We start from the raw sequence: 13719 nt of genomic DNA on the forward strand, positions 1-13719 counted from the left end.
TTCTGCTTTTGTTAACTCTCCCCCAATCACCTCCCTCCAAAAATTGGTCTCCAATTACACCACACTATTTAGAGTCACTGAGCACTTTGAAACCAATTATGCTTCCAAATCCATTATTGTCATTAGCATTTCAACACATCTGCCGCTTTCCCCGTTCTAGTCTGAATTTAACTTGCACATGATTTCAGCCCTTCTACTCACCTGCTCTGTGCCTACTTCGGCGTGAAATGAGAGCCACTAGAAATCGTGGGTGAATGTCATCTACACAGGTGGACTCCTGAGGGGGCGTCTCTGGGCTGCTTTTCTCATCATCAGATGATTCATTATAATTAACCACAAGTTCTTCAATCTGCACGAAACCTTGGATAATGGGGAGAATCCAAAAGTCCACATCTGGTGTCTGAAAACAATATGCACATCACGTTGGTTCTATTCTGTTCAGCCCTGGTGCTTTCTTAAACCCACACAGAAGCCAGCACATATTTGTCCGTTTACTAGAAGCCGAAACCTTCTAGTTTTTAACCATGTTTTCTGCTTATTGGAGAATGGCAGGAGGAGGGAGGGAAAGAGGGAGGAAGACAAAGGGGAGAGCCTTTTTCTCTAGGGCGAGCATTCAAAAAGAGCTGCCTGGGGGGTGCCTGGCTGGACAGAGATAGCTATGACTCTTGATCTCGGGGTCATGACTTTGAGCCCCACATTGGGTGTTGAGATCACTTACAAAATAAATAAATAAATAAAAAGAGCCGCCTGAGAGGACCCACGGCACTTACAAACTCACTCTGATGAATCACTTACCCTCACCATGCCACACCGTCCTGCTTTGAGAAACAGGAAAAACTATTATCACATTAGGTTGAGTGAATGACTAAAATGTAAAAAGTGTTTGGCATAGTACCTTCCTTATTATAAGGATTTCACAAACATAGTTACTATGATTATTCTCATTGGTACGGGGGAAAAAAACACTTATAGGCTGATTTTTAACTCACTATTGTATCAAGACTTTAATAACATACAACCAATTCTGATCCCCTTACTACAAAGTGCAGATGTCCAACTATTTTCTAGTTTAGAAAAAATTTGCCTTGCCAAACTAAATCCATATAGTAAACCAAAAAAAAAAAAAAGAATGAAAAAAAAGAAAAAGAAAAAAAAATCCTTTCCATAAATATCTTATTTTACAAAGTCACCCAACATAATTAGGAGAGTATTAATTACAGCTAGACATTTCCCCTTCTGTGCCTTTGAGGCTAAGAATATTCCGGTTTCCCAGCTGACTGTCTGCAGGGAGAGTGAAGGGTAAAAAGCTTTCCAGGGTGTTGGTGTCTCTCTCTCTCTCTCTCCCTTTCTCTCTCTCTCTCATCTCCACAACTGTATCCAGCCTTAACCTCAGCATGACCTTCAAACCCACCTCATCATCCATAATCACATAAGCCAGGCAGGACCTGCCTCACAGTTTTGTTTTGTTTTATGGAGTGGCAGATACGATGTTAGGAAGGTGGTTAGAATTGAAAATTACGAAGGGTCTATATGCATTCATTATTCTTACCACCATCCTCATTATCTGTATTTTTGTTCTAGCAACAATGCAAAACTCTTGACAGGAACAGAGAAACGTACGCGGCCAAACACCACGTCTCCTGCAAGCCATCAGTTTTAAATGGTAATTCGAAGGGCCTGACAAAACCCTGCAGAACACATCAGAACTCAGTACGTCAGCAAGCAGGAAAAATATGCATTATCGTCACCCTCATTTTTCTCCCCATCACTGAGTTTCAGTGGTCATGGTTTGATCAGCCTCATACAAAGAGGTGAGAACATTTTCAAGCCTCATTCTCATGAAGGATATCTCATGGTAGACACTGCTAAAGTCAAAATCATTTCCACTAACCACCACCAAGGGTGAGAGCTAGAAAGGAGAAAAAAGGTTTGAAATTTTTGAAAAGTTAATGAAAAGATAATGTTATCCATTCAGCTGTTGGCCCACTTTGTGTCCAAAACAGTAACTGGCACATAGTAGGCCTGACACACATATTTGTTGACTGACTGACTTGTCCTTGGATGGGTATAATTCTTCAACACAGGCGACAGAGTGAAGGAACAAAATAATCATTAAACTGGAAGGGTCCTCATACAATAATCTCGATACATTCCCTCTCTTCCCTGATTCAAATACTGGCAGTACTGGAATGTCCTCAGAGATCTGTCTACTCCAATCCCCAGATGAGGAAACTGGAAAGGGAAGCGACTGGCATCATTGAAGACAAAGCGCATTTCAACATTTCCAATGGGTGCAGACAAAACCTCTCTCTCCTAGGAACTCTGGGGACATTAGTTCCGCAGCTTAAATTACTTCTATCCCATGGGAACTTGCTAAAAACTAGGCCTGTGGCGAGGCAGTAGAGGTCTTAAAACAATGCCTTGGCATTCCTAGCTGAATGATTCCCATCCTAGAGAGGAAAACATTATAGTGAGATTTTTTTTTTTTTTTAAGTTGACTCCATGCCCAGTGTGGGGCTTAAATTCACAACTCTGAGATCAAAAGTCACATGCTCTACCGACTGAGCCAGCCAGGTGTCCCCATTTTAGTGAGATTCTGAATTCATTTTATTACAGTTTTTAAAAATTTGCTTAACAACCATAACTACCTTTAGGATATTTTAGAAACAACTACTCACACCAATCTCAGTAAGATCTTGTATCATATATTTATTCCAAAAAAATCGGTCATCAACCTGGAAAAGGTAGAGAATGAACAGTTCAGAAACATGTTGTGTTTTCCCATAGAAGTCAAAAGGGTCCAAAAATCGTTCTGGGGGGCAAAGGCTGCCCTGAGCTGTGAGAGAAGTACCTTCTGCCAGAGGGGACGGGGGTCTGTCTCCCCACTGCTTTGCCTTTGCACCGAATTGGTTAGGTCATAAGTCAAGCTATAGTAAAAGGATTCTGAGTCCATAAACATTTTCAGCAACTCCTCAAGTAATCTCCTCTCCAGCTTCTCCTTTTCTTTACTTTCCTTAACCTGTAAGAAATTAATCTACTATTACTGCAGGAATTCAACGTACAGCATTATGTGGATAACACCCAACTTCCTGGTGGGGGTGGGGGTGGAGGGAGTGAAAATAATCCCAAGAACCGTGCACGGGACAAGCAGTTTGAAAACAAGCTTCCTGGGAAGGAAATTACCCTTCAATCTAAAAGTAATCAAAGATGAATTCCAAGCCCGTACATTGAAACTCTTACTTTCTTTTTATTAGGAGCAGACACATTGGATTTAATATGCGTAAAGGTCTTCAGTAGGAACTTTGAGTCATCTGGAGATGGTACAATCTTCTCTGGTTTGTTGATTCCAAAATGATGCTTCTTACAGAGCTAAATAATTAGGAAGAGAAAGCAAATTCATTATTATTACTGTCTGCTTGTTAAATGTCCCAGTATAAGTGCAGAAGTGACTGCTACTGCTCATGCACGGTGGTTAAAAGAAAACCTCAAAGATTTATTAATAAAATGGCCATGCAGACACCTGATATTAGAAAGCACAGCTAGCTGTGGTTTCAAGGATTAGAAAGCTACCACAGAGGGGCTCCTGGGTGGCTCAGTCCGTCAAGCATCTGACTCCTGATTTTGGCCTAGGTCATGATCCCAATGGTTCAGGAGATCGAGCCCTGTATAGGCCTCTGAGCTGACAGCGTGCAGCTTGGGATTTTCTCTGTCCCGCTCTGTCTGCCCCTCTCTGTCCCTGCCCCTTCTCATAATAAATAAAAAATAAACTTAAAGAGAGAAAGCTATCATAGAGGATAAGAAAATAACACAGGACAGGACATCCTGAAGATTTAGGGGTGGGAAATTCAGGATCATAGTGACAGTAAGTTCTTACCCAATATAACTGAAGAATAAGAAACACTCTGGTTGAGGTTTATTAATGCTTTGAACATCAGCATCTGAGATTTAAAATATTGCAAAGTACACATCTGCTATGCTCCAGGGGCATTACTCTACAGCTACCTGTGCTAAATATTCATTCGTGCCAGTTAACGGAGCATTTGGGTTGAGAAGATGTCAAGAGTCTGCTCTATTGGGAATCTTAAAAGCTGGACATTTCAATCACTCTTTCTCCTCCTCTCCTCACACATACTAACGGAATCAGCATAAAAACATACTCTTTGGGACCAGAGATTAAATTTGAAGCAATCAGCAGAGGCTGCAGGAAATGTGCAGTCTAACTGACAAATCTGAGGAAGAAGATGGGAGTATGTTAAGAGGTCCCGAAGAAGGCTACCTGCTTAAAGTCAAGGGTCTGATGTACAAGTTCATGGGGCTCAACACACAAGGCAAATACTCTGAGAGGTACACAAAGATTCTTTTAGCTATACGCAGGCTAATTCCATGTTTTCAACACACGGGTTGTATCCCTACACTAAGTGGTAGATTCTCACGAAGAGCAAACAGTTACTACATGCCCGTTAGAGTGTCTTACAAAATAATTATTACTAGGTGATGAACAGGATTTAAAAAATGAGAACAAAAGCTAGTTCAAACTTTGATTTTAAATTTTATAAAAAGAGGAGAGGTGTTCCTGTTCTATCGAATTTGGAAGTGGACAATTTTGTCAATTAAACCTCAATAAAGCTGGAGGAAAATCAGAAGTGCAGACTGGTAACTGGACTGTAGTCAGACATAACAGGATCTTACAGATTTTAGGCCTTTTCAAAATTACGGCTATCGAAACACCTCTTCACGTGAGTCTTACAAGCTGACTGCAACTTTAAGCTGCTCCTGCTCCACTTGTGAACACAAGGAACTAAGGACGAAGCTGCTCACAGCAGTCCTGCCCACACTGAGCTAACGGACTTCCCGGAGAGAAAGCAAAACTACCAAGCTCTGAGGCTGACAGGGAAGGAGAGGAGAGCTAAGCAAACACACACTGCTCCAGAAGCTCTCCCCGCCTCCCCTCCTGCCATGGGGCGCTCCCACCAGCATAGAAACATACTGATAGATCTGTCCTCTAACGCCTTCCCTTGACACCTCTTCCTCTGCCAGCCAGCGTCCTGTTCTTTGGACTCCTCACTGCCTCCAGCCCACCTTGTCCCCTTCTCTCCCTGGCCCATTCCAGTCAGGCTTTAGCACCCCCCCACCCCCCGCCCAACTACTCTACATAAACTATCTTCAGGGTGACCAATGACCTCCACTTTACTAAGCCCAAGGTGGACTCGTGGTCTTTATCTTCACCTCTGCGCAGCATCTGACCCAGTTGACCACTCTGTCGTCCTCGCTGATGCACTGTCTGTTCTTGGCTTTTACAGGTTGTTCCTTCTTTATCTTTTCTGCTGGTTCCTTTCTGACCTTTTGACTTGTTAACGTCTGTGGCTCAGCTCTTGATCCCCTTCTCTAACTAAATTCATTCCCTCAATGATTTCATCCAGTGTCATGGCTTCAGATAGCATCCATATGCCAACCCCTCCTTCCCAAATGGGTATTTCCAGTCCGGCTCTCTCCCCAATTCTAGACTTTCCAATCCCAACATTTCCTCCTGAATTTCCACTGGGCATCTCAAATTCAATGGGTCCAAACCTAGACTCTCACCTTCCCTCCACTGCCTTCACCTCCTACTTTCCTCTCCTTGTTTACTGCACTCCGCCCACACTGGCCTCCTTGCTGCTCCTCAACACGTCAGGAACGCTTCCTCCTCGGGATTCCCTTCTAGTTGTCCTGTCTGCCCACACACCCTCTCCCCAGGCCTCTCACCACAATCGCCACTCCTGAGCACTCCCCCCACCGCCCTTCCTGTGCCTGACTTTTATTTCCCACAGCCATGTATTACTTCCGGACATACTACATAATACAGAATTATGCGGACGTTTACTATCTGTCCTCCCCATTATCACGGAAGCTCATGATGGCAGAGATGTTTGGTTTGTTTCCTCCTGTATCTCTAGTGCTGCACAGTCCCCGGCATAGAAGGTCTCAAGAAGTATCTGTTACATGGCTGAATGAGCTCTGATGCTCAAATACAAACGGTAACCTCCAGGTTTACACACGGGGCGTGCATCCAAGTGGAGTGTCACTGCCCTTCTTCCATGAGTATACCTCAGCCCCACCCCCCGCCTGCGTTGCTGGAGAATCGCTGGGGTGGCAGAAAAGCAGTTTTTAACAAGAGGCTCTCCTGTTAGACCCCTGCTGCCTCTTCTGCTTGCAACGCTGAGCAACTGTTGGTTAGCAATTCTTATACAGAATGTTAGTAATTATCTAGTCATGTTAATAACACTCTCAAAAAAATTGAAAACGTGCCCAAACCTAGTTATAGACGATTGCCAGTTTTAATCTCCCAAACAGGATAGTATGCGTTCGTCAGACATAGTTATTCCTTAACAGTTATCAAGCCGGCAAAATCTCCCCCAGGGATGTCTGAAAGCCGATGCGCAAGAGCCAGCTCTTCTAAAGTAACCTTGTAGTGGCGTACTGCGTCTGCACCTCCACATTCCTCACTCTCAAGAGGGGAGCCCCCTCCTCTGCAAGGCTAGCTTCCTGCTGCGTCCCTTCTAGGAGGAGGACCTTTCCTTCATTCACTCCTCTCTCATCTGTTTCAGGCTCTAAGAGCCCCTTTCCTACCATCTTTTAACATCGTTAGAGTTTACCAGAACATGCATATTTTAATCCATTCTTTAAGCCTAGACTCTCCTCTGAGTTAGCAGGGTACAAACGGTGTCGTGGTCACTTGAACTGTGAGGACTGTGAGCTGCCTGGGATAGGACAGAGAGTAAAAGCCCAATGGGACTGCTCAGGCAGAGTAACACAAGGGCCCCCTGAAGATGGAGAGAACAAACTTTATCTCTAAGAACAGGACGCTAATACTCACTCCTGTGATGATTTCCCACGACTCTGGGCTCTTCCCTCACCTCTAAGTGCTCCTGCTCAGTCTTCTTTGTTGGCATCTCCTTCTGTCCCTAAAGACGGTGGTGTGTCCCAACGTTCTGCCCTTAGCTCTCTTCCCCTTCTCCGTGAAGTCTAGAAAACATCATCCTCTCTTCTCATCTGAACTACTGCTATGTTTAACTACACTACTCAGACCACTCTTGTGCTCTGAGTTCATGACCCAAAAATATAACATCTTCCAGCTACTGACACGCTAGTCCCTCAACTTCAGCATTTCCAAAGCTGATCAACGTTTGTTTCCCAAGTCTTGCCCCGCCTCTGGTTGTCCTAGGTCACCGACTCCACTCTCTACTGGATCCCTTACTCAAGATACCGGACACCCATCTTCCATTATTCTCCCCAAGTGTCTCTCCTATCAACCCCAACTACGTCATGCTGTGAGCCATCATGTTAATTTGGATCCTTACCTTTTGCCCAGATCAGCATTTCTTGAGGCAGGGGCTCCTGGCTAAACAGGAGAATTCTTTATGCATGATGACCCCACAGAGAGGGGACAACCTACCAAGCCTCGTCTCATGAGGTGGCAAGTTGCACTGAGCATGGCTCCAGGCCCCCATCTCTCCTGGAGCCCTTTTAGTTCCCTTTACTGTGCAAAGGCCAAATCTCCACCTCCCACGGCCTGATTCTGGACCCAGAGGACCGAGGAGGCCTATGGCCTCAGTTCAACATACTGTCCATTTATGTTCCATGAAGATGCTTCTCTCCCCTAGGCCTGGCAACGGCTTTGTTTCCTCTTTCTTTTTCTTTCTTTTCTTTTCTTTAAACAACAACAACAACAACAACAACAACAAAAAACCCTATCCCCTTCCTGGGCTTGGAACGGAGCCTAATCCCAATAGCCCTTAACTTCATTATCCACAACTACAAAATCCCAAAAATCAATGAAACCTGCCAAGTTAATTTTTTTGTTTGTTACAAACTCCTTTAATGGCCTAATATGCCCTGAGCTGATAGGAGGCTATGGTAATCATCATTTACCTCTCTTAGTATGAATATTCATATGATTCTTTAGGAAATACTAATGTACTGTATTATGGGGTAATGCCCCAGACTCACTGGGTATGTATGGAGTACATGAAACAGCCTTTTGAAAACTCTCAACCCTGAATTCTGAGACAAATATGGTCCCAAAGGATTCAGATAAGGATTGTGATCTGTATAGCAAAGCATAAACTCAGGATACCATCTTACCTGGAAGTCGATTTCTGTCTCTTAAATCCAATTTTTCTAAGTAGAGATTTAGGGACATTTGGGTGTCTTAGTCAGTTAGTCATCCAACTCTAGATTTCAGCTCACGTCATTATCTCACGGTTTGTGGGATCGAGCCTTGTTGTCAGGCTCCACACTGATGGCACAGAGCCTGCTTGGGATTCTCTCCCTCTCCCTCTCTCTCTCTCTCTCTCTCTCTCTCTGCCCCTCCCTGGCTCATGCTCACTCTCTCTCTCTCAAATAAATAAAAAAAATAAAAATTGAGATTTAAATTTAAACAATTCAATAAATACTTTAGAATCTTCCACACAGTTACCTTTAGAAAAGTATAACCACTACTGTTTTTAAAGGAGTTAACTTTTTTTTTTAAAAGCAGGCTACCATTTAAAGTTTTTACTATAATCACCCAGTGCCCATCACAACATGTGCATTCCTTAATCCTAAAAGGGTTAAATTTAGCCCCTCTAAAAAACAAAGATAGAGAAAATAACCTCTTGGGATCCTAAAAACTTTGTTTAGACAGAGCTCTTGGGATTACAACATACAGCACTGACTGTGGGATCACCTTCCCTTTTCCAGAGGCCCAGCCAGTTCTGTGCTTAGGCCCTTATCGCAGCTCTGATCATACGATCTCAAAAAACAAAACCACCACCAGAGGCCCCATGGTGCTCCCCTAGTTTTCTGTTACTCTAGCAACTTACGTTTCACAACCAAGATTAAGGGCTGATGTTGCTGCTGCTGTTTAAGAAAAAGAAAATAAATGACTTTACTTTCAAAGTTGGTATCTATGTCCATGTGGAGCTAAACCTTTAAACAGATGTCTAAAGGGAAACCAAAAATGGAAAATGATGCAGTTATCTATTAAGGCAATGAGATATAGCAAATAAGATATGCAGACATGGGACAGAGGCTATAAAACTTTAAAGGATGTTTTTTCACAAGAAAGAACATCGATGTTATCTATTTGATCTCCCCCNTATAGATCTTTTTTTTTTTTTTTAAACGGCACACTGCCCTGAAAAGCAGTCTGGTGCTTCCTCAAAAAGGATGAACAGAGAGTTATCATATGACCCAGCAATTCCACTCCTAGGCGATGCCCAAGAGAAATGAAAACAAGTGCCCACCAAAAACTTGTGCACAAATGTTCACAGAACTATTCCTAACAGCCAAACAGTGAAAACAATCCAAATATCCATCAACTGGTGAATGGATAAATGTGATATATCCATACAGTAGAATGAAAAGGAATTAAGTACTGAGATATACAAACAACAGGTATGTACCTTGAAAACACTGCCCTAAGTAAAAAGAAGCCAGTCACAAAAGGCCACATATTATAAGATTCCATTTAAAAGACATGTTGAGAACAGGCAAATTTAGACAGACAGAAAGCTGATCAGTGGTTGCCTAGGACTGAGGGAGCTGGGGTTTGGAGAAAAATGAGGAGTGACTGCTAACGAGCACAGGGTTTCTTCGCGGTTAACATACAGGATGAGTATGTTCTAAAATGCACTGTGGTGATGGTCACAAAACTCTGAATACACTGAAAGCCACTGAATTATATGCCGTGAATGGGTGAACTGTATAGTAAGGGGATTTTTTTAAAAATTGGTAAACAGGCCTAATATTTGAGGTGAAAAGGCAACCAAGGCAGAAAACTAAAAAATCTATTAAATTCCAGACTCCGGAGTAAGACTGCTTCTGCTCCAATTACAGAAGACAGATGATGCCCTCCTCGCAAGTCTGAGAACAGTGACCGCACTAAAGAGCCCGAGGCCTTGCTGGGAAAGGACCCAGTGAGGGCACTGAAAACAATACATAGAGCTCCAAATTAGAAAGAGGTAGAAAGAAATGTAAGCATCAGTTTAGTTTAAAAATATGTATGTTTATGAAAAAATAATAGAAGTAGGAACATCGTAAAAATGCAAAGAAAAAAAAAAGAAAACTACTCTAAAAATTTCAAAATAATATTGCTCCTTCAAAGAGCTTGAGGCAAATGGAAATAACCATTAAGACTCACTAGAATACGGACAACGATTATTTCTAAGTAGTGGGTTTTTTTCCCTTCTCATTTACAATTGACTACGTAATCAAAAGAAATAACAATGATTACTAAGCTTCCAAAAGCTCCTTTTAAATGGATTTATATGGAAGTTGGAAATAAAGATCCCAAAGATTTTAATTAACGTATTGGAAAATAAGGAAGCAATTCATGATTTCCGACATAGCTGTTCTCTGCCCTTTCCTATTTTTCACTGTTGAAAAGCTCTTCTAAAAAAAGGGGAAAAGGCTTAAGTGCAGATTTCTAAAATAATCATCTCTTCGGAGAAACATGTGCCAAAAATAGGATCTGGAAATATTTTCTCTATGTCACATTTACCCCCAATTAACAGGGACCATTACATACTTTCAACTTTTAACATGGACCTTACCCTTAATGCCCGTGCTAAGTGCTATAGCTAATACAGTCCAACAGTGCTGTAAAAATATTCAACTCTCTCATGTTGGGGGGAAATCTTGTTTTCATTTTTATTTAAAGATAATCTGTTTTACTTGAGAATAGAGAAGAAAGGGAAAATGTGAAGTATGAAAAACTTAAAGTTTTCATAATATTCACAATTCTGTGTTTAAAATATCCCATGTAAATGTCATTTGCTTACCCTCTGCCCNCATCAGAAAATTTCCCTGAAAAATCCAACGAGGGTCCCAAGCTTCTCTGGATGAGGAGTGACAGGGTTGGGAGTGCAAATGTGCAAACCAAAGACTGGCATGTGGGTAAGGTGCGAGACACGCTGGTCCCCTGCTCTAAATCTAACTACCAGGGTCCTGGGTTTTTTTTTTTTTTTAATGTTTTANGAGAGAGCGTGCGAACAGGGGAGGGTCAGAGAGAGAGGGAAATAGAGAATTTGAAACAGGCTCCAGGCTCTGAGCTAGCTGTCAGCACAGAGCCTGATGCGGGGCCTGAACCCACGAACCGTGAGATCATGACCTGAGCCGACGCCGGACGCTTAACCAACTGAGCCCCCCAGGCGACCCCCAGGGTCCCTAGCTTAGTGCTTAGACCAGAATGGCAGCCCAAGGAGTGATCCCCCTTAAGGCAAAGGTTGGGGACAGAAAGCCATGCTTATCTTTGTCAGCAAAGCCATCCAAAGACACTGATGACACATTTATTGGTTTAGTAAACTAACAGAGTTTTTGCTAGTCTGGTTGCAAAAACCTGCTTTTAATAGGCCTAACTGGATGAGCAATGATGATTAATGTTCTAGCTCTAGCACCAATAAAGGGGAATACGAAATACTCTATAATCTTTTTTTGATTCCTATAATAAATAAAATACAAGAGTCCTCTTAAATTCATTTTCATGTTGCTTTCTAAAAATTAGATTGTCGGGGCGCCTGGGTGGCTCAGTCAGTTCAGTGTCTGACTTCAGCTCAGGTCATGATATACGGTTGGTGAGATGGAGCCTCGCATAGGGCTCTGTGCGGACAACTTGGAGCCTGGAGCCTGCTTCAGATTCTGTGTCTCCCTCTCTCTCTGTGCCACTCCCACCCCGCCCCCCCATGCTGTCTCCATCTCTAATAAATAAACCTAAAAAAAAGGTTTTTTTAAATAAAAAAAATTAGATTGTCAAACTTCCAGTACAAGCTGAAGCATAAAAATAACTGTTATTTTTATTTATTTTTTTAAACAATTTAACCCTGTCCCCATATTTCCTGCCCAAGAAACGAGCCTAGAAAAACATGTATTAAACTGTGGGATAGTGGGTGCTCTGGTACCTGTTACTTGTTGCTTAGGTAACAGGGAGGGAGCTCAGCAGAGCGATATAGGACCTGATGGCCTGAGTCCAGGTCCAGACTCCACCATGCGCCACCAGTAAGTTAACTCTTGCCAAGTCTCCTTCCTTCATCGGTACAGTGTGGACACAACAGGACTCACTCTACAGGGGGTCTGAGGCATCAGATATGATGCTCCACACAACCTTCAGGGCCTCACACATCACATAGTGACTGGGGTACCCCAGGGCCAGGGCAGAGTGAGGCCACATCCCCACACCAACAGCAAACATGATACAAATGCCTTCGTGGGTTATTTCTACCAAGTGGTGGTACCATGGGATGTAAAAAAAAAAAAAGAAGAAAAAAAACTACTGGCCCTGGGAAATCTCATTATTCTGGCCTTAGGTCCCTCTATTGTAGGCTTGGTTTCCTCTTGAAAAATTAAAATATTGCACTAGATCAGTGGTTTCTTTCTTAAAAAAAAAAAAACTTTTAAAAAAATTACAAAAGAAATAGATGCTCAGAAAATTTTCAAGAAACACAGATAAAAAAAGGATACAGAGTAAGTTAAATCTCACCTTCTTGACTAACTCTGCTCTCTCCCAACTCAGGAGTTTTTAGCCTGTACTGCTCAGAGTTGGAGGGCCTCCTGAAGCAGAAAGTGGCCTTCCAGGAGAGGCCAACTGGACAGGGTCCCAAGGATCCCCTCCCCTCTATCACCACCTCTGCCTTTATGCATCTGATACACTGGATTTCACAGAGTTTGAACATTTCCACTAGTAAAGTGAAATTTGAAAACCACAAGATTAAATTACTTTTAAAAACATTATCCAGTTCTAAACTTATGATTTTGGTCTATTAAACCAAATCCTCCTATTTGTTATTATATTTATGCCAAGCTTCCATAAAATTTCCTGAGACTTCCACCTTACCTCTAGCTCAAGATCCTGAGGTTCCATGTCAGAAAGCGACAGCACAGCAATTTTGGTGACTTTACAGACCTCATGGTCTCCCGGAAGTTTGCCCACCAACGCTTTCTGCCGAATTAAAATAAGCCACCATGGAAGGTCTGAAAGAGAAAAGTCACACAAATGTCTGGTGTTTATAAAGTGCTACTATCCTAGCAACCTGAAGATGAATAATCTAACAACAAAATATATATACACTACATATAACCTTCAACGTAAAGCACAAGACAAGACATAAAAACAGCCCTGAACATGGGAAAAGATGTTCCATCTCACTCATAATTAGAGAGATGTAAATTAAAATGTAGTGATGCCATTTTCACCCATTGGATTGGGGAAAATAAAAGGTATGACAGCACATTCACTGGCACGGCTGTGGGGACACAGGCACTGACATACAGTGCTGGTGGGAATTCAAACAGATAAAACTTTTCTGGAAGGAAATTTGGTGATCCCTAAGAATAAAACATGTGCACTTACCTTAAACCTAGCAATCCCACTCTTGTGAGTCCACCCTGAGGATATGCAACCAGCCCAAAAGTATGTACACTCAAGTGTATCCACTGCAACAGTTTGTATTTGCAAAATACTAGAAACAATCTGGTCCAAACATAGAACAGCAGTTGAATAAATTAGGACACATCCACTCAGTGGAATAGTACGAGGCTGTAGAAAAGACATTAGGCATGTTCTAGGAACTGACAAGAAATGATTCCTGGATGTATTATCTGGATAAACTGGATATATTTATAGAACAAAGGTATAATAAAGTCATAGAAGATTTACTATCAAATCAGAGTACTGACGAATATCTAGAGCGTGCCAGCCTTTATGGA

The 13719-nt window shown here is 42.3% G+C and overlaps 1 protein-coding gene across 2 annotated transcripts in view; it reads right to left on the minus strand.

Annotated features, from left to right (window-relative positions):
• INPP5F (inositol polyphosphate-5-phosphatase F) overlaps window positions 1-13719 on the minus strand; it is a 63100-nt gene that overhangs the window by 31571 nt on the left and 17810 nt on the right. For both annotated transcript variants that reach the window (XM_077779481.1, XM_077779483.1), the window contains exons 2-6: window positions 12848-12984; window positions 3241-3369; window positions 2852-3019; window positions 2679-2735; window positions 202-400 (exon numbers count right to left, since the gene is read on the minus strand). In XM_077779481.1, coding sequence (XP_077635607.1) covers window positions 202-400; window positions 2679-2735; window positions 2852-3019; window positions 3241-3369; window positions 12848-12874 — 580 coding nt within the window. In that variant the 5' untranslated portion in view covers window positions 12875-12984. The remainder of the gene's footprint in view (window positions 1-201; window positions 401-2678; window positions 2736-2851; window positions 3020-3240; window positions 3370-12847; window positions 12985-13719) is intronic.

The sequence above is a fragment of the Crocuta crocuta genome, unplaced genomic scaffold (genome assembly GCF_008692635.1).
Source record: "Crocuta crocuta isolate KB4526 unplaced genomic scaffold, BGI_CrCroc_1.0 scaffold138, whole genome shotgun sequence".
Lineage (NCBI taxonomy): Eukaryota > Metazoa > Chordata > Mammalia > Carnivora > Hyaenidae > Crocuta > Crocuta crocuta.